Source organism: Salvia hispanica, chromosome 3 (genome assembly GCF_029641045.1).
Source record: "Salvia hispanica isolate PSC_SH4W2 chromosome 3, Shi_PSC_v1, whole genome shotgun sequence".
NCBI lineage: Eukaryota > Viridiplantae > Streptophyta > Magnoliopsida > Lamiales > Lamiaceae > Salvia > Salvia hispanica.
The window spans coordinates 2344837-2372095 of record NC_142694.1 but is presented as its reverse complement, the minus strand read 5'-3'; the positions used below and the strand labels follow the sequence as shown (position 1 = coordinate 2372095).

Genomic DNA, 27259 nt, shown 5'->3' with positions numbered 1-27259 from the left:
ATTTTTAGTGGGAGTATTTTTTTTGTTTGAATTTAAATTGCATCTATTTTCTTGCAGAAAGATGATGGCAGTTCAGAAACAACAGACATAGACAAAGCAGTTTGTGAATGGGAAGACAAGGAGTTGATGAGCAGAGATGGTCAAGCACAGCTCAAGGCTCCGTTTTTCTTCGCCTCGTTCGACCAACGGAGCGACAAGGCGGCCGGGGCGAGCGCCTGCACAACCCTAATAAGGATATGTATACAGACTACTAAAGAGGAAAGTAACACTTTAGACAATAAAGAGGAAAGATTTGTCTTACACAAAGTACTAGTCACCAAATGCACACACAACAACCCCATATTTATTTTCCTCTACGGCACTACGTAGAGCTGCACAAATCGAACCGGACTGACTGTTAACCACCTGTTCAAAACTCGAGATCTGGAACTGGAGCGGCGTTTTTGAACCGCCGAACCGTTCGGCGGTTCACACGGTTCTGTTCAGGTTTAATGAAATGCTAAACTGGAACCGACAGTTCAAATAAAATTAAAAAAATATATATTTATTATTATAAAAATTCATTTTTATATTTAAAATTAATTTTTCACAAATAAATAAATACAAGAATTTCATAATAGCCCATATTTATTTGTTGGGCCTATAAATTCTAAGAAACCATTCTTGGTTGTTTCTCTTTTATAGAGATCCTTTAAATATTTTATGTTTCACTTGGGAAAATGAAATAAAACAAACGCCCTCTCATTTTCTCTCCCTTGCTTTAGAGTTAAATGGTATCAGTAGCACTAAACACATGTTTGGTAGTATCCGGTCAACTCAACATATTCTATTCACAGGAAAAAAAACATATTCTAAAAAAATAATAATCCTAGTTAATTAGTAGTAGTAAATTTCTTGAAGGAAATATTTAAAGATTATGAAAATATCGAAATTTTCATAACTTGATTTATTTACATAATAATTTTTGTTGAGCTATGTAATTTGTTAGAATTATAAGTTATGCCACTTAATTGCATAAATTCAAAATAAGATGCGACAAGATGGCTTTGAAATGGTAATAAAATTGAAAGAAGAGAAAACATTGTAAAAGGATAAAAGACAAAAGTATAAGATCCAGAGTATTACTCCCTCCGTTCTATAGTAATAGGGGCGTTTTTCCATTTTCGTCAATTCCATAGTAATAGAGTCATTTTCCTTTTTAGTAAAAGTCAACACATTTTTCCACACCTACTTTACTCTCTCTTACTTTTTTCTATCTTCATCTCTCTACCTTTTTCATTTTCCACTTTATTCTCTCTTTACTTAACTCACCTAACACAATTTTTCTTAATCTCCGTGCTGAAAAGTTTTGCCTCTATTACTATGGAACGGAGGGAGTACTATATTAGCATGCAAAATATCCATCGATCACAATGTTCCCTCAAATACACGCATGCATGAAACAAAAAGAAAAGACATTAAGATGCATAGCTAATTATGGAAATGTTCAGAGACTAAAATGAGGGAAGTAGCATTTTGAACACTAAATAGGAAACGATCAAACAAATGCACACAACCACCCCTCTTTATTAGTATTTCCCTGCCTCTACCAATACATTCAGAAATCATCAAATCTTGAGAGAGAAACAGAAGAGAAGAAGAGAAATGGCGAAACCCAAATCATTCTTCATGTTCTGCATAGGCGATTTTGCGTCAAAACTGGTAAGAATTCTTAGTACTTAGACCATCTCCGACCATTCCACTAAACTCAAACTCAATTTAGTGTAAATCTCACACTAAATATTGATTTTACTACAACCATTTACACTAAACTCGAACTTAAAATAATATTCTCTATATTATGCCTTTTTCACTCACAAAATTTGAAATTTTTTAGGTTTTGGTTTAGTGTTGATATAGAATTTTCTCAAAAACCAAAAATAGGATTGGTTTTTGATTACTATTGGAGCTAAATACCTATCCCATTTTAGGTTTTAGTGTACCATTAGAGATGGTCTTATAACGTTAATTTAGTGTGATAAATAATTTGGAAACACGCACGCACGCAGCCTATACCAGAATATTGGATCTTTGATCCACGCATCGTTGTCAATTGTCACACACTGATATGTGCAGGACCAGAGCTACAAACTGAAGAGCAGCCAGTAAGGCCGATTAGGTTCGTGAAGAAATTGAAGGAGTACCATTTCTTAGATCAAAGACTGGTGATCACATCAAACCATTCATGATATTTTTGTACTCTATGAAACTGTATTGATGTTTGATGATTTGTAACAGGAGATCCCAAAAGAGTTCTCTAGTGCGACGGCGGTTGGAAGTGAAGACAAGATAAGACTACAAGATTGGAAAGGAAAGAAGTGGACGATCTCCATAACCGACCGGAACAATGGGATTCGTGCTTTTAGCGCTGGATGGAAGAGATTCCTGAATGCGAACAAGTTGAAGGTTGGAGCAATCTTGTTGTTTGATTTCGACATGGATTCTCGTGATGTGATTAAGGTTGAGGTGCTTGGAGATCAAGAAGGACAGGGGATGCTTGATCGAGCTACTTATGGAGGCGTCATTCCCTCTGTCTAGTTTTTATTTTATCTTGTTTTTGCCTCCACATACTCTATGTTTGCTACTATTTTTATTTTAAACTAAGTACGCTTATTGCCTAATATGTCTAGAAATTTGTATTTGCAATTGTTTTAAATTTATATTACTAGTATCTAATTAAGTCAATTGCCTAAATATGTCTTGAGCAGATTTGGTTACAATGCATTATAGTACATCCAATACCCATATGAGTATCGTTATCGTGTCATGAAGTGCAACCCAAATTTACAGCCATATTCATAAGTCATAACATTCATATGTGTTTACAGGAGTCACAGGAAAAAGTGTTTTGAGTGGTCATGATACGAGTTCCAGAAAAAAGTGGTTTAAATGGTCATGATACTTATCATTAAGTGTTGATTTGTAGGATGTTCTTAAAAAATTTTGATCTAAAGTTGTCATTTAAGTTTCAACTACGTTAGTTTCTTTGGCTTGTGTCATATGTCAGGATAATTAACAAAAATCAACGTCAGTTGTATGTTGTTGTATAAAGAGTCACGAGTCGTAAATGATTGAATATTTTAATTTATAATGATTAAGCCGATGGCACTGATAATTTTACTGTTAATGTTTTGTATAAGGAAGTTCCAATACCTATAATTTATTGCTTTTTATCTATTGTATTAAAGTGTATGACTATCACTTTTATGTTTTTAACATTATAATCTAAATTAAATAATTATTTTATATTTTTATTTTAGATATTATTACATCTTAATATGATAACACTCCCTCTGTCCGGCATTAGGAGTCCCTCCCGGTTGAGTTTTGGTGTGGGTTTTAAGAAATGTTTGAGTGTGTAATAATTGGAGTGTATGATAATGGAATATGAGACCCATTTGTATTATTATTTACTTTATTCCTTGGATGTGTTTTTATTTGTGCTTTTTAGTGTATTTTATAATATTTTTATTTCACTTTTTATGAAAATGTTTAACCTGGATCCTAATGCCGGACGGATGAAAATGGTCAACCGGAACTCCTAATGCCGGACGGAGGGAGTATTATTATTCTTCTCTTTTTATCATGTTACTTTTATTAATCCATAAAGTATATTTTTAAAATTACAAACAATAATGTTTTCCTAAACCCTATTTGGAGGTGTTTAGGAAAATAAGAGGAATTTTAGTGATATTCAAGGAATTGTCATTTAAAACAGATATTAAATGAATTAAAAATATATAAATCATGTAATTAAATGTTAGTTGGTTATTTAATTTCCATAGCCAGTGGATTAGTGATATACTTAGTGGTAATGTTGCACAATTAATATTTCTATTTGTTAATTTAGAAAAAAACAATAACATGTGTATATAACTGTTTAACTAATCAATAAAATGTGTATTTGCTGATATGGGCCACCCCACTAAGTAATTACCAATCAAATATTAATAGAATAAATTAGGTAATTTTCTATCTTCTTCACCCAGTCGCTAGAAAACGCATTTTATATTTTTAATAATTATTTTATATTTTATAAGTTTATGATTTCAGATTTTGATATTTTTATGAATTTATAAAATTATTTTACAGTATAAAATAAATTTAAATAAAAAAGAGTCGTGGGTGGATGATACTAGTTTGAATAAGTATTCTACAGTAACAAAAAACAAAAAAGAAAAAAACATAAAACGCCCAAATTGGAGAAGTGTTAGGGTTTTGCACTACTTCCTCTTCTCCGTCGCTCACTCCGTTGCAGTGGAATTCACCGGAAAATTGGTAAGCTTTGTGATGAACTCAACGTCTAATTTTTCATATATATTGTTACCTTTTTCCCGTCTGTGATTTTTCAGCTTTGATTACATTTTTAGTTGCTAGCAACTGTTTGCATTTTGCTAGCTCTTGTTCTGGTTCGGAACTATATATGCTTCTATGTGGGTTGAGTCATGATTGCCGTTATAAACTCGTATTATCTCCTTAATCACTGTCAGCATTGTTTGTTTTAGGTCGGGTTCGTTTGGGACATGTTATTTGGATTTTTTGGGTTTTTTTATGTAATGTATTTGCTAGTTTTGAAGAGTTTGTTTTGACTTTGAGTGATTAAATGGCTGAATTATTGTTTGCGGTTGCTGCCTGAATCACGAGTTATGCTTTGGTTGCAGGTTTTGGAGTATTTCAAGCCATCGATTTTTATCCGAACCTCCATAGGAGAAAAACAAATAGGAAACTATCATGGGTTACGCACAGCTGGTCATTGGCCCTGCTGGCAGTGGAAAGGTGTGGTGATCTGGATTTATTTATTCGTGCATTTTCCGGTTTACTATGATGAGTAATGCTCTTGACTAAGATGCACTATATCCGGTTGTTGCAGTCTACCTACTGTTCTAGCTTGTCCCAACATTGCGAAACTATTGGCCGATCAATTAATATTGTAAACTTAGATCCAGCTGCTGAGAATTTCGACTATCCTGTAGCGATGGGTGAGACCCTGCAACATTTTGGTTTATTTATTGTTGTTAGTACTGAAACATATTTCGATTTGCATGACCTTAATCTGGACGCTTGTTTTCAGATATTAGGGAACTCATTTCGCTGGAGGACGTCATGGAGGAGCTTGGATTGGGGCCAAATGGTGGCCTTATTTACTGCATGGAGTATCCTTCACTGTAAATGATTCCATTCAGTTCTTTATACTGTTAATTTACGATTTAGTGCTGTCTCAGTTTAGTTGCGTCTCTTACAAGAGCAAACTGTGATTATCAGTTGAATGGCGTGTTGGTCTTTCATTACGCTCTATGAAACTTTGTACAGCCTTAACTACCTCAGGCACCTGGAAGAAAATCTGGATGAGTGGCTGACAGAAGAATTGGATAATTATTTGGATGATGATTATTTAGTTTTTGACTGCCCAGGTAGCACAACTTTTTCCTGACATTTTTGTCTCTATGTTCAAGAACTTAAGTCGTGCAATAGTACTATGATATTATAGCCATGCATTCCGATGCCTCAATTTCTTTTGTCATTTAGGCCAGATTGAACTCTTCTCCCATGTACCTGTGCTGAAGAACTTTGTGGAGCATTTAAAGCGTAAAAACTTCAATGTCTGTGTTGTGTACCTACTTGATTCACAGGTACTTATGCATGTATTATAGCAAATTTATTTGCGTGGATGTCCATTTCATCTCTATTTATACTGAAATCCTATCTTGTACGCGGTATTAGTTTATAACAGACGTCACCAAGTTCATAAGTGGGTGTATGGCCTCACTCTCTGCCATGGTTCAACTGGAGCTACCACATGTTAATATTCTCTCCAAAATGGACCTTGTGAGAAACAAGAGGGACATTGAGAAGTCAGTGCTGCTTTCATTAAATAAATCTTTTCCGTCATTATCTTAGCTTAAATCTGTTTTTGTTTGAGCTGATATCACTTGCTGTGCTCCCTTAGTTACTTGAATCCAGAACCTCAGACTCTGCTGGCTGAGTTGAATCAGCGCATGGCTCCACAGTTTGGGAAACTTAATAAGAGTTTGATTGAACTGGTATGTTTCGATATTGTGGTTTTCACAGTAAAGATATTATATGAATGCAAATGTTACCTATCTATGTTAGGAGAACTCTTCTAGTTTCGATGAGATGCATTGGTTTGTCTTAGCATCAAACGAGAATTGGTTTGTCTTTGCCATTGGGATTTTTTTAACAGCTTCAAAATTGTGGCCTCAGGTAGACCAGTACAGCATGGTGAGCTTCTTTCCTCTTGATCTGAGAAAAGAGAGCAGGTATAATACTATCTAATTATGCATCCTGTGGCATGATATTTAGCTTGTGACATGAATAATATGAATGTTAAAAGCAAATTTATTTTAGATGTAGTTGTGAAACTAATATTACATTTTGTTGATGCAGCATTCAGTATATTCTGTCACAAATTGACATGTCTATTCAGTTTGGGGAAGATGCAGATGTAAAGGTTAAGGATTTTGATGAAGAAGACGACTGAACAAGTATTTTGAATTCAACCAAGAACAATGTTTACATTTGTTTTGCCAATTAAGATTCGTGCTTAAAGCACCAATGTCACTCTTATAATCATAATTTAGAAGCTTTGCATGAAATTTTTGATCTGATTTTGGAGCGAAACAGCAGCATCTGAGTTCGGATTCCATACGTGAAAAACGTGCTTTTCTTCCTCGGCCTCATGTAAAAGCACGTTTTTCACACCTTTCTTCTTCAGAAAATCCACATACATAACTCCCCTCTCTTTCAAAAAATCTATTCCGGCAACGAACACTGCTGTCGCCGGAAACAACCCCCACCCCACCTCCGCCTTCTCGAAATTGCAACTGTGGAAATCCCGATCCGCCCCGTCAGGCAAGCTTAGCTTCCAAAACATGTCGTTCATCTTGACCTCTTCCACCGAGCCTGCTTCTGCCTCCAGCTCTGTCCTCGCCTCGCTGCCAAAATACGGGTGGATCGGTATAATCCCTTTGATTGAAATCTTGGAAATTTTTTCTCCAATGAATTTTATAGCGACGTTGTGGGCGATGTTGCCGCCAGCGCTGTCGCCGGCGAGGAAAACTCGGGATAGGTCGGCAGCGTCGAGCCACGGCTCGGCGCCGGAGCTTAGCCACTGGAGCGCGGCGAAGCAGTCGTCGTAGGCGGCCGGGAGCTTGTTTTCGGGGGCGAGGCGGTAGTCGACAGAGAGGATGATGGCTCCGGCGGCGGCGGAGAGGTTTTCGAGGAAGACGTGGTAGCCGAGCCAGGTGGTGGAGCCGATGCAAAAGCCGCCGCCGTGGAAGTAGAGGAGCACCGGGAGCGGTGCCGGCGGCGCGGCAGCAGAGGGGAGGAAGACTCTGGCGGTGATGGGCTTGGAGGGGTCGATGGTGACATCCTTGGAGGTGGCGGAGCAGGCGGCGGCTCGGTGGGCGGTGCGGACGACGGTGCCGTCGGAGAAGACTTGGAGGAAGCTTGGCGCCTCGGCGATTAGGGACATTTTAAGGGGGACTTAATTAAGATGTTTTTTTAAAAAAAAATTGATTAATATGTGCTCTAGAATTTGTTGGGTGTGGCTTTGATTTGAGAGGGGAGATTAAAGTTTGTTGTGATTATGGTTAAAAGTATTTAATTATAGGTTGGATGCTGTTAATTCATTTGGATTGAGTGAGAGAAAAATGAGAGAGGGTAAAGCATTGTAAGTGCGTGAGTGTGTTTATTTAGTTCTATTTTTTTTTTTTCAAATTGACATTTTTCCAATAACTTGGCAGTTGGGACGACGATTTTGTTGATATAGTTTAACTTCTGATAATAACAAGAAAAATAATTAAATAAAACAATGTCAAACTAATGAAAAAACTAGAATCTAGATATATATTATGGCTGCGTATTTTGGGTGTGTTATTTAAATTGTTGATTAAGATTTAAGAAGTTGATGATATTAACTAGTACTACAAAATAGACACATTAGAAGATAAAAGTATACAGCGTTTCTTTTGCTCGAATAACTAAAAGTGGCATGAACGTTGTGTGTGATCCAATGACATGTATGTGTTGACATGGCGAAAGTGTGTCAAATATTCTTTAATTTTAAATATTCAATCCATTTTTTTTTACATTTCTTAAAATCCGTGTTATAATTAAATAGGACTCAAATTTCCAAGACGGATTATGTTTGGTTCATTAGATTAAATTTTACAACTTAATCCTAGTTGAATAATACTAATAAGTCATAGTCATCCCCCTCCAACTAAAATAATTTTACAATTTAATCATATGATAATAAGCTTTAGTCGCCCTCTCCATCTAAAATTATCTCACAAAATCTTAGATGAAGTAATAACTAAATAATTCTACAATACTCCCTTCATTTTTTTAGCTGAGTCATACTCTCACCGTCCCAACTTAAGCGAGACGTTTATATTTTGGTACAAGAATTTAGGTAGTGTTGTTTAGTGAATTAAATTATTAGCAGTAAAGTAAGAAAGAGGGTAAAGTACGAAAGAGAAAGAGAAAAAAAGTAAGAAAGATGAGAGGAAAAAGTAGGAGAGTGGAGCGAGTTGATTGTTGCAAAAAAAAAAGTAATACGTCTCACTTAGGTCGTGACGTACTACCAAAAAGGAATACGTCTCACTTAAGCGGTGACAGATGGAGTATTTCCTTTTGGATTGTCAGAAGGTAATTGAATATTTTAATAAGGAGAGAAGAGAGAAGAATTTATTTCTAAATATAGAATATCTCGAGTGAGACAGACTAAAAAAAAAGAAAAGGTGAACATGTTGAGTGAGATAGGTTATCATAGGTATAATACTCCCTCCGTCCGCCATTAGGAGTCCCATTTCTAAGCGGCACGAGTTTTAAGAAATGTTATGAAAAGTGGGGGAAAAAAAGTTAGTGAAATAGAGGAACCATTTGTATATATTAGTTTTAAATAAAATGTGAGTGAAATGAGTTAGTGGAAAGTGGAATTTTATTACACCGAGACTCCGATTCGTGGACGGACAAAAATGGAAAAACGGGACGTAAAATACTTTTTAAAGAATAATGTGGACAAATTGTTCCCGCGTCTATCCCGTCGCTGTCAAATAAACAATAAAAAGGCGTTTGATAGTACTAATAATTAATCAAAAGATGAAACTTTTCAGAAACTTCTCCCAAACTTCATTAAAGACTCCAGGTTGATTTCCCTCTCTCACTCCTCACTCCTCACTCATTCCCCAATTAATGCGCGCACACTGAGAAAACTGTGCGGATCGACTAGCTTGTGCGTTAGGGTAAGTGAGCTGAATGCAATTTGCCAAATTGTGAGTTTATTGTTTTTTGTTGGGGGATTTCATGATATGCAGCAATTGGTCGATCGATCGAGACAATGAACCTGCTTCAATGCTAGCTACTGGTTTAATTTATTTGTTTTTCTTATGCTTTTACGGTATGGGCATTCTCAGTCATGGAGTGTTCGTAAAAATTAAATGATGTTCGGTGCAATTGGTGGATGGCTTGAGTTTGAGAGTAAATGAATTGTTGCTTTATTTGGCCATTGACTTGAAAAGTGTGTTTGGGTGTGTATTTCTTCTTTTGATGATTATGCTTTGCCTAGAATGTCTCTGTCTTTCTTTAATTTTTTCCCCAAAATTTGAAAACTGAGGTATGCATAATAACATAAATGTGGCTATTTTATTGGCTTGTTTGTTAATGAATCAGTTTATGAGTATTCTATCTTTTGTGTTTCTCACCGTTTCAGTGATTGGAAGGGTCTCAGTGATTGGTTTGGTGGAGTTGGTTCTAAGCTCGTTCACTAGGTTTGGGCCTTTCCTGTGTTGTCTTATGCTGCGTAGGTCATGTTTACTTGACGAGTAATGTGGCTCATGTTTGAAACGGTTGTGTGATGTGTAGATGTTTTTTCCCTAGTTTACAATTGGCTGAAGGTGATGTTGATTGTATCTGTGAATGAAACAATGGTTTATTTGAATGAATTTTGAGTGATGATTTGTTTTAAGCATAGAGGACTTTGAAATCCTTGTTTGCTGCCGAAATTCACCGGTAAGAAGGTTGATTGCTTATGTGTGCTTTCCTGCTATTTTAGGGGTTTTATTTCGGAATCTGGATATGTTTGTCAGAGGACATTTAATTTTACTAATTTACTCAAACTATGTGAGGCTCGCTACAAATATGAGTACTTGTTTTATGGGGAAGGTGGCAGATTCTTGACTGTTCTGGTCTACAGATCAATTGAAGTTGGAGAGATACAGAGACTCATAGCTTTCCAAGTGTATCTGTTTGTATGTAATTGTGTATGTTGTTTCCTATTTAAGGGTTTTCCTGTCAGCTTTTCCCTTCTTCAGTTGCTGTTTACATCCCTGGAATACTTGTGCTGTGCCTGCTCAAGTGATTATCACAGATCATGTTATTTCCATAACTGTTTTTCTCGATGTTAATTCACTTTGCAGCTATTCATATTTTTAGGCTCTACATCCATGTCGTTTGATGATGAATGTTGTATTTCCTGCAGATTTTGTGCTACGAAGTTCCTGACTATTACGTAAAAGACAATGGCAGAGATGGGTGATAAAGACATGGGTATCACCCAAATTAGCCTTGGAGGGCTAGAGAATAATGTCACAGCTAAGATGCTTTCGGACTACCTTGAAGATAATGTTGGAATTGTCTGGAGGTGTCGAGTCAAGACTTCCTCAACTCCCCAGGACTCGTATCCAAGTTACGAGATTGACACTGAGAGGGTGCAGAGAAAAATTGAATACGAGAAGGTTGTGCCTCATGCTTTTGTGCATTTTGCAGTTGCACATTCATCAGCATTGGCAATAAAATTATCAGGTTCTGGAGACCTTAGATTGGGCAGAAATACATTGAAGGTTAGTATGGGGCCACAAAATCCTTTCCGTTTGAGAGAGAGGAGAAGAACTACAGCGCCCTATAAGGTACCAGATGTCAGCATTGAGATTGGGGCTATGAAGAGCCGGGATGAGTTTGTTGTTGGGTGGAGGGGGCCTCGTACAGGTGTTGATTTTCTTGTTGATCCATTCAATGGGACGTGCCAAATTCTTTTTACAAAGGATACTGCATTCTCCCTGAGAGGTGAAGCCAGGCCGGCTGTAATAAAATGCAATTTCAAGATTGAGTTCGTACCTAGGGAAATAAATGAAATCAAGCGCTACAAAGATTTTTCTTCCTTGGTAGTTTTATTTCAGCTGGCTTCATCACCTCAGCTTTACTATAGAACTGCAGATGATGACATTGAAGTATCAGTGCCGTTTGATTTGTTGGATGATGATGATCCATGGATACGCACGGCAGATTTTGTTCCCAGTGGGGCAATTGGTAGGTGTAACACTTACCGAATTTCTGCCCGACCTAGAAACCTTAAACAAGTTGAGAATGCATTGGGATATCTACAAAACCGCAGAGTGCCGATTGTGAATAGCAGCCCACAAGAGCGCCTCCGAGTGCAGGATGAGCCTGATTTTGGGGTGCCAATGTCAGATCCATTTTTTTGCTTTGAGTTCAAGGAAGGTCTGAATTTCAAGGTCATGTTTATGGTGAATGCTGTTGTGCACAAAGGCATAATCAATCAACACCAGATGTCAAAGGAGTTCTTTGACCTGTTGAGAAGTCAATCAGAGGAGCTCAATTTGGTTGCCCTTAAGCACATGTATTCCTACAAGCGTCCCATTTATGATGCTTACAGGGCTTTGGATTCTGTGAGAAAATGGCTGATTAAAAATCCTAAACTCCTTCAGAGGCCAGAGCAGATGGATGATGTTGTTGAAGTTAGAAGATTGGTCATAACTCCATCGAAAGCCTATTGTCTTCCACCTGAGGTTGAACTGTCGAACAGAGTATTAAGAAACTACAAAAATATCTCTGATCGGTTCCTACGAGTAACTTTCATGGATGAAGCAATGCAGACCCTTAACAAAAATGTGCTCACGTACTACGCTGCTCCAATTGTTAGGGAAATCACGTCAAATCTCAACCCGCAAAGGACCACTATGTTCAAACGGGTGAGGGATATTTTATACAATGGGTTCCATTTGTGTGGTCGAAGATACTCTTTTCTGGCCTTCTCCTCAAATCAACTGAGGGACCGTTCAGCCTGGTTCTTTGCTGAAGACAGCAACACTAGTGTTGACCTCATCAAAAAATGGATGGGGAAATTCACTGATCGCAATGTTGCGAAATGTGCCGCAAGAATGGGACAGTGTTTCTCTTCAACTTATGCTACAGTTGAAGTTCCTTTTGCACAAATTAATTCGAGGCTTCCTGACGTTGTGAGAAATGACTATGTATTCTCTGATGGAATAGGCATGATATCTGTTGATCTTGCAAAAGAAGTTGCAGAGAAATTGCAGCTGAATACGAAACAACCCTGTGCTTACCAGATAAGATATGCAGGCTTCAAAGGTGTTGTTGCATGTTGGCCTGCTAAAAACAATGGACCACGCTTGCAACTCCGTCCAAGTATGAAGAAATTCGATTCAGTTCACACAACACTTGAGATTTGTTCTTGGACCCGATTCCAGCCAGGTTTCCTGAATCGTCAAATTGTGACTCTACTGTCAGCTTTAGAAGTCCATGATGAAAAGTTCTGGAGAATGCAGGAATTAATGGTATCAAGACTTGATCGCATCCTCGAAGACCCAGACATGGCATTTGATGTGCTTACAGCTTCATGCACTGATCAAGGGAATACAGCAGCGATGATGTTAGCTGCTGGTTTCAGGTCTCACAGTGAACCTCACCTACGAGGGATGCTGACTAGCATTAGGGTTTCCCAGCTTGGTGACCTTAGGGAGAAGTCCAGAATTTTTGTCCACTCTGGGAGGTGGTTGATGGGATGTTTAGATGAGCTCGGTGCTCTTGAATATGGTCAGTGCTTCATTCAGGTCTCAAAGCCATCTTTAGAAGATTGTTTTGCGAATCATGGATCAGCGTTTTCTGAGACCAAGAAAAACCTAGAAGTGATCAAGGGCCTTGTAGTGATTGCTAAAAACCCGTGTCTGCACCCTGGAGATGTGCGGATTCTGGAGGCAGTTGATGTTCCTGGGCTCCATCATCTTTATGATTGTCTTGTCTTCCCTCAGAAGGGAGAGAGACCGCATGCAAATGAAGCATCTGGTAGTGATCTGGATGGAGATCTCTATTTTGTTACGTGGGATGATACTCTTATTCCTCCGAGCAAGAGAAGCTGGACGCCAATGGACTATGAGCCTGGGGAAGTAAAGCGCAAGCCACGTGAAGTGACGCACTCGGTAATTCACTTTCCTTTATAAAGTTTATACATGTATATATATTTTTATGCTTTTATCTCCACCTAGGTAGGTAGTAATGGTTCTGCTGCAATGTGATGTATGCAAACAGTCTTTCTGATCTGCGATGATATTATGATAGAGATGTATTATTTCATGAGGCAGACTTGGTTAGTTGTGTTCACATGCGAAATTCATTTGGTTTGTCTTAAATAATGTGGTGACTATCGATTGCTGGTTCAGTATCATTCTTCTTCTTATTATTTCTTTACGTTGCAAAAGCTGTAGAACCGAATACTTATTCCTGTGATATTAGAGGTATATGTTTTAAAATGATTTGCCTATGCAGGACATCATTGAATTTTTCACGAAGAACATGGTGAACGAAAGTCTGGGTACCATCTGCAATGCTCACGTGGTTCATGCTGATCTCAGTGAATCTGGGGCATTGGATGAGAAGTGCATTAAGTTGGCTGAGCTTGCAGCCATTGCTGTTGACTTCCCCAAAACAGGAAAGATTGTGTCTATGCCTCCAGATCTGAAGCCACAGATGTATCCGGACTTCATGGGGAAAGAAGAGCTTCAGTCGTACAAATCAGCTAAGATCTTAGGCAAGCTGTACCGTAGAGTCAGAGATGCTTATGACCTAGATTACGAAGCTTCTTCCCAACTGACATACCCTGCAGAGCACATCTTCTATGATCAAGAACTTGAAGTTGCAGGTTCAAAAGATTTTATTGCTGATGCATGGAGCTGCAAGTGTTCTTATGATGGACAGTTGATCGGCCTCTTAGGACAGTACAAAGTGAATAGTGAAGATGAGGTCGTCACTGGACACATATGGTCCATGCCCAAGTTCAGTAGTAAAAAACAAGGGGAGCTGAAGGAAAGACTGAAGCATGCCTATAGTGCCCTCAGGAAGGACTATAGGAAAATTTTTGAGTGCATGGGCCCTGAATTTGACCAGCTCCCCGACCATGAGAAGAATGCTCTTTATGAGCAAAAGGCATCGGCTTGGTATGAGGTTACATATCACGAAAGTTGGGTGAAAAAGTCCAAGGAGCTGCAGGAGATGGATGATTCCGGGAAGACAGTTTTGTTGAGCTTTGCTTGGATAGCGGCTGATTATCTTGCTCGGATGAAAATCAGGCGCAGAAGGATGGAAAACGCAATCTCCAACAAGCCCATCGATTCTTTGGGCAGGTACCTGGCTGATAAAATCTGATTCAGGTCTATTAGCATGTCTTGAGGTTCTTGTTTCTTGATCATATGGCTCTAAGGCCACTCTGCCGCTTATGGAAGTTAGTATCTGCCCTGCACAAAGCCCCAGTTTTGCACGGGCATGCTATCCTCCTCTACTGTTTTGCTTTTGTTTCTTTGAAGCTAGCTATTTGAAGTTGCTCTTGTTATATGGATTTGCCCAATACAATGGATCTGTAATATTTCTCAAGGCTTATGTTTATGAGTTTGTCACTGGTTTTTTACGAATTCCTTGATTATATATGCACCTTGTTGGCTTATTACACGCTCTTAACCTTTCCAATATCTCGATTAATTGTAGAACAGGTGCTTTACGTATGGTGTTTCTCATGAACACATTATTGTTCCTGACTTCCTGTATAATTCTGCCAAGCTCTTCAAAGAATTGGAAAAAGAAAAGTTTCTTTCAGTACTATTAGTATGTGTCGGTATTCTACTCTGTTACTTGTGCAGCTAACAGAGAGTGTACAGATGCACGGTGTGCATGGACAAGCAATTGAAGAAATGGGTGAGCCCATTTACTACCACTAAAGTATGTGATGTTAACTAATGCACCTGTTGTTCAATCATCTGTTCCATCTACCCGTCTTGAATGTTCCTTACTAGTTGTCATCAACATTTAAGATCAAACTTCCAATCACTTTGAGTGTGTGTCAGTTGGTGAGCAGTGGTCTGATTTATGATGTGTACACCAGTATAAGCCTCATGGACCATTTTCTCCTCACGGAATTTGAAATCCCTTAATTTTTTTCGACATTTTTGGCTTTTTTAATCTTTAAAGTCAACCTTGAAAAGTCTTTCCTGTCAACCACCCTCTTGCCTCATTGGAAGAGAAGACAGTGGATGTTGATGTTTCTTTCATCATGTGTGCTTGCATTTATATCTCTGTGTATAGTTTTCATGGTTTTTAGGCTGAATTCCTCTGGTTGTTGAACATGAACATGTGCCTCTGGTAAAAAATTTGGTTTCCCACAGTGAAATTAATTACTACTGCTATTTTTGTCATGTTTTAAGGAATCTTGATAGCGTTTGCCCTTTTAAGACATGAACCTTGAGGAATGCTAACTTGTTTGTAGATAGCTAAATCTTGAAGTCGGCCTCTACCAGAACTTGTTTTAAAAGCTGAAGAGGCCAATCTGCTCATATCCATTGAAATCGTGTGGACCAATGCAGAGATCCTCACAATGAGCTAGCTGCTGCACTGATGGCTCTGCCCTCATTTGTTCCGCACCTTGGTATCGTCATGATCATTTTCAGCCATTTTTTGGACTGTCCATATTTGGATTTAGCACTCTATATTTGAGGCCATGATTAAGTTGCAGGTTTTACACGCTGTTTCCGTTTCAATGGACCCTCCAGCATTCACTGCGCAATGATCGCTTCATTTGTAGCTCTGATTGAGGTTTTAAACACTTACTCACATCCCTACAAAGCTACACACATTCATGCATTTTTTGTGTTTCTGTTCATGTAAAAAAAGGCTGTCGATCGGTTTCATCTGATAAGTGTGTGACTGATTAGATTGCAAATACATCGTAGAATTTTACGTGAGTAAATTAGGCTTAGATTATGAGTTTGAAGTATTTGTAATAAACAACAGCTGATTTGTAATATCAGTTAGACCAGAAAATATTGTTCCAAAATGCTGTAACTTAAAAACAACCAAAGCATGATCTTTTGCCTATTTCTATAAACAAATTTACATGCCTTGATTTGTAATCATAATTATTTTACTATTTGACAATCTGAATTGCTTGAACAATATAATGATCATTCAACAAAACTCAATTCTTGAGATCTCACAGTTTTGATTGTTGGAAATGTGCCTTTCTTTTTACTGATTAAGGTAGCTTCATTTCAGTGCAGTTGCTCCTCTTACCATTTTCTTGTATTCGTTCGTCACCACCTAACTCATCACATGACTACTTTGAAAAACCTCGATTTTTCACGAGGAGTTTGTTCGGATTTCACATCAAAATCCCACATTTCTTGTCTGTTTCTACTCGAGCTCCACTGCAGTAGCATCGGCTTGTTTGCATTGGTTTCGTGGTTTAACACTCTGTTTCTGCCATGGAAGAGTATGTTTGTGACTCAGCACACTGTCTTATTTCAATATATCTTAGCAAATTGAGATCTGATTTACACATCCTAAGTTGAACATATGTGCATAAATTTGTCTTAAGAGATGATGATATTAGCAACATAGATACCCCAAGATTATTTGTCTTCGCCTTCATTTTGCTCATTTGAAAGTGCAGGTGTTGAGCCATTCCAATACAGCAGCTCCTCGACCATCTGCAATGCCACTCTGTTCTCCTCATCCATTGCGTCGCTGACTTCGTCGACCTCGGATGAAGTCGACCACGATGACTGGGACGAGGAGGAGCTCTGGCAAGGCATCATCGTCTTCTTGAGCTCGACCTTCATCACCCACTGGCTGCCCGAGCCCCTCCCTGCCCGCTTCTGCCACACCCCGATGTTGGAGTTGTCGTTGTCGATCCTCAAACAGGTGATGGAAGGAGCTGGATTCTTGCAGCATTTCTTCAGCTTGGCTGCCAGCATCTCCGACAGCATGGCTGCCTGAGATGATGGTGCATTCGCGTTTTGCTCGGGGGCGTTGCTCGTGGCTGGAAAGTTTGTCTTGGCATTGTGGCCGTTCATCAAAATGGCTGCTTGATCGTACGCCCTTGCTGCGGCCTCTGCTGTCTCGAACGTCCCCAGCCATATCCTCTTCTTTCTACACACACACATGACCAAGTAAGTACACAATCATCTTTTTTTAGAGAACATACACACCTGAACCCGAAAGGGCTAGTGCTCGTTAACGAATGCGTACATGATCAAGCACACTCGGACCCGAAAGGGCAAGTGCTCATTAGTGAACACGTACATGATCATGTTTGTCAGATAACAAACACACATAAACCCGAAAGGGCTAGTGCTTGCTAACGAACACATACATGATCATGTTTGTCAGATAACAAACACACATAAACCCGAAAGGGCGATCATGTATGTTCTCTAACAAGCACACTTCAACCCGAAAGGGCTAGTGCTCGTTATCAAACAAGTACATGATCATGTTTGGTAAACTGTGCTCATTAACAAACACGAACATGCTCGTGTTTGTTAACTAACAAGTACACCAAGAAAACGATTGAACCGTTGCTGTCATATGCTCTTACAGCAGAGGGTGGCGGATCTCTGACACCCACGAGCCCCATTGCCGCTGCCTGACACCTCTGAACTTGTTCGGTTGTACCATGATTCTCCCAGGTAGGTTGTTAATTACTGAGAGAGAGAGAGATGCATAAGTTGGGTAAAGTGAAGATTTGAGTAAAAGGAGAGGGTGTTTAAATGGGAGGTGTCGGTGGTGGAAAGTGTAGGAAGAAAGTGGCAAAGTACTTAGTTTTTTTGTGGTTGCAATAAAGTCTTCCACCAAACCATGAGAGAGTCATAACTACTTTGTTTTAATTACACAACATCACTCCAATGGTCTTGCAAGAACATGATCACTTCTCTTTGTTGCTATCTTTAGGTCTTTGAAAGAGAGTGTTGTGCTCCAGTAAATGACATGTCACCCTTTTTTTAGGAGGGCCGGTCAGAAACAGATAGGGATGTGCTTTTAATGTGGGTAAATTAAATATGGCAAATAGCCGAAAAAATCATGAAATTTGGTCAAATTCTAGTATCTTCTGCAATTTTAAAAATTAGTACGTGAAGCCGTGATATCTAAAGTTGTTCTCAATTATCCCGTAGCAACCATGTTGGATGAAATTGTATCTGATGCGAAAGTCGAGAAATAATACGTAGATATCATTGGCAGTGAGTTAAAGGATGTATAATCTATTCAATTATTCATAAATAAAATTGTGTCGTTTTATTAAAAAACATCACTAATAGTACATTATATGTAGGCGACTGTGTTTTTTTTTATCAAGAGACAAGACTGAGAATTTGATTAAATTTCAAATACATGATTTTTCTGGCAATTTACCCAATTAAATACTATTTGTTATAAGTTAGTATGAAACAAAATGAAATGGGGTTTGTTTTATAAGATGAAAAAAATATTTAATTGAGCATGTCAAAGGTATTTTTTTTATCCTTTTGTGTGAGTTTCTTGCTGTGGTATGAGTTTATGGTGAAGGTAAATGATATAACCTAGATATTTCTCTAAGGACAATATCATTGATATGCGTTTAATGAAATTGGACTTTCTTGAACACCTAACTTGATGGGATAAAAAGGTGAGACTATACCATGTCCCATTTTTATGTACTACCTATTCAAACTCAATTGACTTGATGGCTAATCACATAGTATTAGATAAAATGAAAATGACTTAAAATAACACTACTACTAATTTTGTCTAAGTCATATTTTGTTGTATGAGTTTCAAGAATGTGAGTTGAAACTTGAAAGGGTTAGTAGAATATAAATCTTATTTTGTATATTAATTTTATAATATAACGTGAGTGGAATTAGTTAACAGAATGTGTGATTTCTTATTTACTATTAGTAGGTATTTTATTTGCGGAGCAATGAGTAAATTTTCCCAGCAGACAAATGATATTTAGTTCAAATTACACTCTTTATTTTGTTCAAGCCAGATAGAATTAAGAAAATCATTCGTAATCTCTCTCTCTTTGCGTAAAACTTACTCCATATTATAATGAACTGAATTATCACGACACGATTAGACAATGGTTTTCAAAATCATCCTATTTCAACCATATTATTAATTGATCGATTTTTAGAAAAAGAATCTGATCTAATTATAGTGCTGGAAATCAATCATAATTAGGATATATTATAATTTTAAAATATAAAAATACAATGAATCATAAATTTTAGTTAGTACACAATTCCAATTTACATACTATATTGGTGGAGTCAAATAGTCGTTCTAGGTGGTCGACCGATTCTATAACTAGTCCATAAGTATAGCCTAATAACCAACATAAATCGCTCTCCGACTCTGTGACATCTCTAGTTTAACCTCATCCCTATGGTTTTGTTGTACAATTACTTGATTCAGATAGCAACGAAAAGAAAAAAATGTTTCATCTGTCTAAACGGCGGCAAGCAATGTCAGGGGACCAGCATTGACCTTCTTTAACTCAGCCTCAGAAGTTCTATTTCTTGGATAGTCACATCGTACAATCGAGTGTAGTGGTCAAAATTTCTTTAGACATGAATGCTAACCATATTTATGCCTCTTCCAACTTTCAACTCCTATGCTAATTAGTGTCCATTGCTATTAATAATGTTCCCTACAGCTTACTTTGGATTTATGGGTCACTTTCGTAGGTTAGGTTTTTGAAGAAAAAAAATCTTCGAACTCAAACTTCAATTACTATCTCTCATTATTAAATGTGTGGTACTAATTTTATATACTACACAAACTATATCGCCTTTCAAGATTTGTGAGTCATTATTTAGAGTTGCTTTCTCAACAACCCTAGTTAGAGTTTAATTAAATAATAATTCTAATCAATCCTACAATTATCCTTTGATTTATGGGTTTGTTAGCTTACTTTCCTACAAAATCAAGTCAAATCTGGTTCGTTTCTACATTCAAACCTTTTAAAAGTTAAATACTTCCTTCGTCCCCGATTAAGAGTCACACTTTTTCATTTCGGTCCGTCCCCAATTAAAAGTCACACTTCATTTTTACCATAAATAGTAAGTAGGTCTCACATTCCACTAACTCAATTCGCTCACATTTTATTATAAAATCAATATAAAAAAATGGGTCCCACATTCCACTAACTTTTTCAACCAACTTTTCTTTACATTTCTTAAAATCCGTACCCGGTCAAATTGTGGCTCCTAATCGGGGACGAAGGGAGTAATAAATTATGAAGATTCGAAAATTTTCAATTGTCTCATCTGATTAAATTTGGAGAAAATTTAAACTTAATTTATAGACAAAGACGTCTACAACAATATAGAAGGCCCATATTCGGAACATTGAGTTTAAACCTAATCGGAACATTGAGTTTTGATCCATTAAACAATAATAAATCAATAGCAATTAAATAAATTTTACCACATTGTTTGCTAATTAAACCTCATTTTCCAAAATGTTAGGTCCAATATTAAAGCTAGTTCGAAGCCTTTTTTAAATAATAGGGCTAAGGCCCATATAAAGTTGTTTATTTAGTTCTCATTAGGCCCAAATTTATAAATTTTTCCCGTTGTTAATATTACTGTAACAAATAATGTACTCCTATATTATTAATTTTCAATATATTCATTTTAAATTCAATGAGGTTTCTATACAAACTTATAATTAAAGTATACACAAACAACTAAACATGATTTATTTAGTCACTAGTTTTTTAATAATTTCCCAATAGGGGCATGTTGGGGTGCCACCACCCCTTAAAATAACACCATACCACCATTTCTAACCAATCATTTGTACACGTGGATGAATGATAAGCTGCCACGTGGCAAAAAATAAAATAAAAAAAATCTGGAAAAGACGGGCAGCAATGTGCTGGTCTTTATACAACAATTTTTCTTGAACAACAATATCCGACACACTATACAACAATCTATAGATTGCTGTGTAGTGTTTGTAATATTGATGTGTAACGTTTATAATATTGCTGTATAAGCGGTGTCACGGTGTCATTTTAAGAGGGGTTGTCATTTTAACACAAACCTTTCCCATTATCTTTTATCTATGCAAAGTAAGCAAGAAAATCACACAAGTTTGATGTTTTAAAATTATAATCAAGTTTAGAAATTTAATTATATAGTACTTAGTAATTTTTTTCATTGTAAAGAAATTAATAAGAGTATATTTTTGTAATTAATTTAGTACTCTAAGTTAAATTAGATAAAGTTGAAGTTGAATTGAGTTTTAAATAGTCCTTACCCAAACCCTACACACACAGCAACACACACTCTCTCTCTCTCTAAGCTGGTTGATCAGATCAAGGGGGTAAGCAGTCATGCTTAGGGTTTTTGCTAATTCTCAATTGTACTCCAATTGTTGATTGATTGATCAATTTTCTTACTTTTTATAATATTTTTGAGTGTGTGTTTGGACTGCAGATTAGTGGACTCTGTGATTGGGTGGATGTTAAGATCAGGGCTTCAGGAAAGGATCGCTAGTGGATAAAGTATTGGTGTAGATCAATTTCCTCTTACATTTCTTAGCTGATTACTTGCATGGGGTCAGTTCTTTTAGCTCCCCTCCGTTTCTGTTTGTCAATTTGTGTGTGTGTGTGAGAGAGAGAGAGAAAGAGAGGTACTTTTGTAGTATGTGTTATTGAATGATTGATCAATTTGTTCTAGTAGAAACTCCTGAAATGATTGATTTTTGAGGAATGATTGGTTTATTTAGGTGGTTATTTATGGCGAGCAGCTGAAAAATGAGGATAATTTTATTAAGCTAAAAGTTGAGTACAATGCTCAAGAAAGGGGGTGTTCATTTCTATCTGGGAAAATCACCTTTTGGTGTATATAGACCAGCTTGATAGATACAAAAAGATGTTTTAAATCATAATTTGTAGTCACATTTTCTTGAGATTTTGTGTTTAATGTTTAGTTTTGTTCGTCCTTTTGTGGTCTGGAATCTTAGTTTTGCTTCACCATTAGCAAGCAACAGTAGTGTGTCCAGCAAAAGGTTTTGGTTTGTCTCTTTCCTGTGCATCATGCTTTGCTAGGTTGCATAAGTAATTTTGTAGAAGTATGTCGGTATTTGGTATTAGCTATAGCATGACAAGGCATTGTGAATGGGGAATGAGTGCGATTAGAAAACATTGGCAATTATATATGATGGGTGCCTGTTGCTTGTTGAGATGGAAACTTATGTGGGAGAGGCCTTTATTCTCTCTTGTGGTGTTCTAAAAAGTACTTTGAAACGTTCTTTGGGCTGAGTATGGGAAGTTTGAAGAATGAGTGCAAAGAATTTTACCTTGTGAGAGGGTGCAATGAGTTTTCAACTTTTAATTTTTTGATAATTTGCTTTCATTAGATTGCTTAGTTTGATTCAATCGTTGGAGTGAAATTTTGCCTTGAATATTTTGCTTTCCTTTCCTTAAATTGAGCTTAATGGCTGTTTTGCATCTTGTTGTCTTGGATATATGATAACTGTCACCTATGTCAGGTGCTGGTTTGTTGGATTGATTGCCATCTCCGTGTTTTTCTTCACTTTTCAGTCACCCATGCCTAATGATACTGAAGGATACCATCATAATCTTGAGATATTACAATTTGCAGTGATCAGATTATTGTCGTTTTTATGAAGTGGTACTTTCAAATGGTTTATTGAGCCTAACATTGCTTTTGCTAACGGTCTCTAACCGTGCAGTTCCTTGAATATAAAGTTCACTCATTTGAGTTTTGAACTTTAGTCTACAATGCAAATGACTTGATCTCAAATGCGGCGAATAATGCTACACGTGTAGATTATCCATGATCCTAAACATAAATATGAATCGATCAGCATTCCAATATGTAGTTGTGTTATTTAGTTTTTGCCAAGGGGAAGTTGGGTGCACGGAAACCAATTTCAGGCTACCATGTGTTGAAAAACACTTTTAGTTTTATCTCTTATATCTAGTTTCCACCGATACACTAATCTCATGTATGGTGACAAACCTAATTTGTAACAGAGCAGAGGTTTTCTTGGATGTTGTACGAAGCCACCGCTTGTAATATCCGTGGATGAGCCGTCTAAGGGACTTGAGATTCAAGGCCAGCGCGTGAAAAGGCATAGTTTAACAGAGGAGTTCTGGAGCCCCAGTTCGGGTGATATGGATAATAGTGGCTTTCCATCTCATAGAAGTGCCTCGTCAATCAGCACCTCGAACCAAACACTTGACACTAATGGTAGCACAGGCGGCACAAGCAACTCCTCCGAATTCGTTAATCATGGCAAGTACTTTTACACCTTTTATGGTAAATTTAAGTATATGAGGTGTTTTATTATAACAACTGTGGGCTATGTGAGCAACGAGCTCGTCGTTTCCAAACTGATTTGTCATATTTCCATTGTCTCTGTTGAAGGGCTTCTTCTTTGGAACCAAACTAGGCAGCAGTGGGTGGGAAATAAAGGACCCCAAAAGTCGGGACAAGAAGCACAAGAGGCGAAATTGAGGTAAGGAGTTGTGTTTGTTGGCTCAAAAAAGAGAGGTGGTTAATGTATACGAATGTGGTGATTGTGCAGTTTCAACACGACATATGAGGGTTTGCTTGGGAGCAACAAGCCGTTCCCCCAACCAATCCCGTTGACGGTTAGTTTTTCGATTCTAGAGAGAAAAAGTTGATTGTGTATGATTCTTGGTTGTGTGAAATGGTTTTGGGGGTTGGAATTAAACAGGAAATGGTGGATTTCCTAGTTGATGTGTGGGAGCAAGATGGGCTTTATGATTAATCACTTAGGTCATGGATTCCGATTTCGAGTGGCGGATAGAGCGGTCATGTATCGTTGCATGATGCCTCGTTACTAGACACTAGTACTATGATCTCGCAACATCCGGGGATATACGAGAAGATTATTGCGAAATTCCATAAAGATCTGGATTTATAATCACGTAATTTTCAACTTTTTCAGGAATTTTAATGATATAAATAATTTTTTTGGCATTTTTGTATGTGCTTTTTAACTTTTAATGAGTTTCGCATTTAAGTAAATTGTTAATTTAATTTAATTAAAATATGTATAAATAAAAGAAATAAGAAAGAAATAAATTGTGGGTTATGAGTTTTGTTTTCCAAGTAAGAAATAGGATAAAAAAATGATGTGGGGTTCAATTAAGGGACGAATAAAGAAAAGCTAGTAGAAGATAGATTATTTTTATCTTTGGTTGGTTCATGATTTGGAATTTTGGATCTCATTCTATTGGTTTGTATTTAATCAAGAAAAAAGATTAGCATATTATTTTTAGAAAGGTGTGAAAAGATTTGTACAGATTATGCTGTCGCTTCCAATAATGCGACAATAGTTTAATCTTTTTTCTACATTTTTTCGTTTTATGAAAATAAAAGTAAAGGCTAAAACTGGTCACGAATATATGTCTATTTTATGATTTTGGTCTTATATTTTATTTTTTGAATTTTTTTATGCTGAACCTTTTAATTTGGATCACAATGGTCCTACACTAACAATTCTGTTAATTTTTAACCAATTTTAATCCGATTTTGACCGATTTTTTAACGGTTTAAACCCGAATGGGACTGTGAAAACCATCAAAATCGGGTTAAAACTGTTTAAAAATTAATGGATTTGTTAGTGTGAGATCAATTGTAATCCGAATTGAAATGTTCAGGATGCAAAAATTTAAATAATAAAGTATATGACCAAAATCATAAAATTGGGTATATGTTCGGGACCAGTTTTGGCATTTACTTTAAAAATAATAGAACATATGAAGTATCAACATAGCTCGATTTTAAATACTCCAAAATAATATAGTAGTAATATATTTTTTGAACAATCACTAAAATAATAAAAAATACTACTAGTATTAAAATTCAAGTTTTGGTGATGGAAAGAATATGTGGCCTGTTTCAATATTATTACTCTTATTGTTGGTTTTGTGATTGTTTTCATATTCGATTATAATTATGTAAGTTTCAATTAAAAGATCAATTATAAAGATATTAAATTACAATTTTCCAAATTTCAAACTAAAGCTACGATGTTAGTATAATTTTATTTTCCATTCCTCAATCCTCTCATGTATTCCACGAAGTAAATAAAATCGATTTAGGGTCAATGAATGGAAGTCAATATTAAATTATTATACAAGAATAATAAGCATTGTGAAATGTAATTGTGATGGATAATGACATTCGATTTGTGACAAATTAAAATAATGTGATGGCGCGTTAGGAAAAATTGGTAGTCAATGTCTCTTATCTTTCATACACGATTGTCACTTTTACTACCACAATTGACTTAATCAACACCGTTCACACTTTATTTAATTCATATATAGTTGCCTAGAAAATCATGAGTAATAAATTATCTCTAAATTTGAATGTCAAATCATGAAATTTCAAAAAAATTCAATTGTCTCATTTGAATGAAATTTGTGAAAATTGGGAGAAATTTATTTATTTTCTTTTCGTTTAGTTATTCATGTCGTCACATTAATGAACGTACGTGACACTATTTATCTACTTTACCAAAATTTTACATGTACGCACCATCTCATCATCGCATTTGTTCGGAAGAAAACTAAAATTGTTGTGTGATAATTGCAATTTTTGAAATTTCGTGATTTAATATTTTGTTTTTGAAAGGTGCATGACATAACTGAATTAGACAAGTCTGTTATTTTGGGGACAAATATCATTATTTGTGATTTATTATATTAGATTGATATATTTTTTACTGTGCTTATTTGTTAGGCAATGTGAAAACGTGTTGAGGTTTCACAGTTTGACTTGTTCCAACTTTTATGTCTACGTTATAAAATGTGGTTTGTATCCTATTTCTTAAAATAATTAATTTATATTAAAATCATTGTTAGTAATATTACATAGAGATATGTAAGCGTAAGCGTAATTATTGTTTTTAAATATTTTTTTAAAATGTGAAATTGATTTGATATACTGTCGGCCAATATAATAGCCTAATAATTCATCTCTTTTCGACGTCAAATCCCTCATAAAGCTCAATTATAATTTATAAAATAAAGTTATGTATTTGGAAAAACTTAAATTATTCAAATAAAATTGGGAAATAATTTATTTCATTGGATAACGATTGATTGGAGCTAATCTTAACAATAACAAGAAATTTTAAAAAGTAACGACAAAGAATTACTCCAATCTTGATTCATTTTAATATTTCCTTAAAATTTTAAGTTTTCTTAAACATTTCTCTCAATTTAGTTTTCTAAAATATTTGTCTTTAATTAGTGAAGTACTACAATTCATGCATCATTGCATGCAATGAACATAGATCAACTAGACTCCTGTTAATTAATTAAATCTAATTATTGAAACCAACAATCTGAAAAGTGAATTGAAAAGGGATCGATGCTCTATTGACAATTTGATGATAGATCAACTTATATAAAAATAACAATTTGATAATTAATAATTTGTGTCGAGTTCATTAGCAGAAAATATCTGTTTTGCAACATGGGAGATGAGTTGTGACAACATGCCTAATAATGTACATTTATATGTGCCCTTTCCACCAATTTATTACCATGCAACTAACTCCACTTAATAATATAATTGTATTAAATTGATCAACCATCATTTTATTTATGACGACGACGTGATTATCAAAGACGTCACATGCAATAATAAAATTAAATTCGTGAGAAATTATGAATATGTAGTTTTTGTCCAATTATATTGTTTAGTGAATGCGATTATTTAATTAACTTAGGTGGCCGGAAATTAGTTCAATTATACATTGGATTTGCCAAAGATTATGGCACTATTAAACAATATCAAGTGGCACTTATTTAATTAATTAGGATTGCATTATTAACCTTTTCCCCACATGACCGGATTATGTGCAATCTATTTAGTTAAATAAATTATCAACTGGCGTTTTGAGTTTGAAATTACCAAACTATCAACTCCCTTCGTTGATTTTGAAACCAATCAAAGTTTATGTGCTAATATACCTTAATATAAACATCAATTCAACAAATAAAGATTAAATTTAATATAATATGATGTCGTTCTTAAAACGTGACATTGTTTTGGTTAAC

The 27259-nt window shown here is 36.2% G+C and overlaps 5 protein-coding genes, 1 long non-coding RNA gene and 1 pseudogene across 10 annotated transcripts; 5 read left to right on the top strand and 2 right to left on the bottom strand.

Annotated features, from left to right (window-relative positions):
* Window positions 1-1607: 1607 nt before the first annotated feature.
* LOC148929939 (uncharacterized) lies at window positions 1608-2690 on the top strand. Its single transcript, XM_089068801.1, has 3 exons — window positions 1608-1714; window positions 2116-2204; window positions 2278-2690. The coding sequence occupies exons 1-3, from the start codon at window positions 1645-1647 to the stop codon at window positions 2575-2577; spliced, it is 459 nt and encodes a 152-aa protein (XP_088924927.1). The 5' UTR covers window positions 1608-1644; the 3' UTR covers window positions 2578-2690.
* A 1496-nt stretch (window positions 2691-4186) lies between these two features.
* LOC125211154 (GPN-loop GTPase 3-like) lies at window positions 4187-6653 on the top strand. 2 transcript variants are annotated; one of them, XM_048110861.2, is made up of 10 exons: window positions 4187-4317; window positions 4701-4815; window positions 4910-5018; window positions 5111-5192; window positions 5365-5450; window positions 5566-5669; window positions 5761-5891; window positions 5987-6080; window positions 6262-6317; window positions 6445-6653. In XM_048110861.2, exons 2-10 carry the CDS (start codon window positions 4771-4773, stop codon window positions 6536-6538), a joined length of 801 nt encoding a protein of 266 aa, XP_047966818.1. In that variant the 5' UTR covers window positions 4187-4317; window positions 4701-4770; the 3' UTR covers window positions 6539-6653. The 2 variants fall into 2 exon arrangements, with proteins under 2 accessions (XP_047966818.1, XP_047966817.1); XM_048110860.2 differs by having other exon boundaries at window positions 5111-5204; window positions 5350-5450.
* LOC125211153 (putative carboxylesterase 17 pseudogene) lies at window positions 6532-7753 on the bottom strand (annotated as a pseudogene).
* Window positions 7754-9168: 1415 nt separating this feature from the next.
* On the top strand, window positions 9169-14815 carry RDR6 (RNA-dependent RNA polymerase 6). Of its 2 annotated transcripts, XM_048116308.2 has the most exons (4): window positions 9176-9305; window positions 9773-9830; window positions 10541-13298; window positions 13645-14815. In XM_048116308.2, the coding sequence occupies exons 3-4, from the start codon at window positions 10581-10583 to the stop codon at window positions 14518-14520; spliced, it is 3594 nt and encodes a 1197-aa protein (XP_047972265.1). In that variant the 5' UTR covers window positions 9176-9305; window positions 9773-9830; window positions 10541-10580; the 3' UTR covers window positions 14521-14815. The 2 variants fall into 2 exon arrangements, with proteins under 2 accessions (XP_047972266.1, XP_047972265.1); XM_048116309.2 differs by lacking the exon at window positions 9773-9830 and having other exon boundaries at window positions 9169-9305.
* Window positions 14816-15232: 417 nt separating this feature from the next.
* On the top strand, window positions 15233-17134 carry LOC148929938 (uncharacterized). 2 transcript variants are annotated; one of them, XR_016136412.1, is made up of 3 exons: window positions 15233-15507; window positions 15632-15790; window positions 15878-17134. It is a non-coding gene; the product is annotated as an uncharacterized LOC148929938 (long non-coding RNA). The 2 variants fall into 2 exon arrangements; XR_016136411.1 differs by having other exon boundaries at window positions 15632-17134.
* Window positions 16188-17994, bottom strand: LOC125212722 (ethylene-responsive transcription factor SHINE 2-like). Its single transcript, XM_048112960.2, has 3 exons — window positions 17741-17994; window positions 16766-17292; window positions 16188-16620 (listed from the first exon to the last, which is right to left on the bottom strand). The coding sequence occupies exons 1-2, from the start codon at window positions 17818-17820 to the stop codon at window positions 16773-16775; spliced, it is 600 nt and encodes a 199-aa protein (XP_047968917.1). The 5' UTR covers window positions 17821-17994; the 3' UTR covers window positions 16188-16620; window positions 16766-16772.
* A 3381-nt stretch (window positions 17995-21375) lies between these two features.
* On the top strand, window positions 21376-24164 carry LOC125211350 (uncharacterized). Of its 2 annotated transcripts, none has more exons than XM_048111088.2 (6): window positions 21376-21513; window positions 21627-21748; window positions 23197-23453; window positions 23586-23676; window positions 23746-23812; window positions 23899-24164. In XM_048111088.2, the coding sequence occupies exons 2-6, from the start codon at window positions 21744-21746 to the stop codon at window positions 23950-23952; spliced, it is 474 nt and encodes a 157-aa protein (XP_047967045.1). In that variant the 5' UTR covers window positions 21376-21513; window positions 21627-21743; the 3' UTR covers window positions 23953-24164. The 2 variants fall into 2 exon arrangements, with proteins under 2 accessions (XP_047967045.1, XP_047967047.1); XM_048111090.2 differs by having other exon boundaries at window positions 21377-21513; window positions 23192-23453.
* Window positions 24165-27259: the final 3095 nt, after the last annotated feature.

Bases quoted from the DNA above. Each gene is read 5' to 3' on its own strand.
- LOC125211350 (XM_048111088.2), top strand. The intron at 23,454-23,585 runs GCAAGTACTTTT...TCTCTGTTGAAG, and splicing joins CTCCGAATTCGTTAATCATG to GGCTTCTTCTTTGGAACCAA. The intron at 23,677-23,745 runs GTAAGGAGTTGT...GTGATTGTGCAG, and splicing joins GCACAAGAGGCGAAATTGAG to TTTCAACACGACATATGAGG.
- LOC125212722 (XM_048112960.2), bottom strand. From the start codon at position 17,820: ATGGTACAACCGAACAAGTTCAGAGGTGTCAGGCAGCGGCAATGGGGC. The intron at 17,293-17,740 runs GTAAGAGCATAT...GTGTGTGTGTAG, and splicing joins GAGATCCGCCACCCTCTGCT to AAAGAAGAGGATATGGCTGG.
- RDR6 (XM_048116309.2), top strand. From the start codon at position 10,581: ATGGCAGAGATGGGTGATAAAGACATGGGTATCACCCAAATTAGCCTT. The intron at 13,299-13,644 runs GTAATTCACTTT...TTGCCTATGCAG, and splicing joins CACGTGAAGTGACGCACTCG to GACATCATTGAATTTTTCAC.
- LOC148929939 (XM_089068801.1), top strand. From the start codon at position 1,645: ATGGCGAAACCCAAATCATTCTTCATGTTCTGCATAGGCGATTTTGCG. The intron at 1,715-2,115 runs GTACTTAGACCA...TGATATGTGCAG, and splicing joins AAAACTGGTAAGAATTCTTA to GACCAGAGCTACAAACTGAA. The intron at 2,205-2,277 runs GTGATCACATCA...GATTTGTAACAG, and splicing joins ATTTCTTAGATCAAAGACTG to GAGATCCCAAAAGAGTTCTC.
- LOC125211154 (XM_048110860.2), top strand. From the start codon at position 4,771: ATGGGTTACGCACAGCTGGTCATTGGCCCTGCTGGCAGTGGAAAG. The intron at 5,205-5,349 runs GTAAATGATTCC...AACTTTGTACAG, and splicing joins TGCATGGAGTATCCTTCACT to CCTTAACTACCTCAGGCACC. The intron at 6,081-6,261 runs GTATGTTTCGAT...TTGTGGCCTCAG, and splicing joins ATAAGAGTTTGATTGAACTG to GTAGACCAGTACAGCATGGT.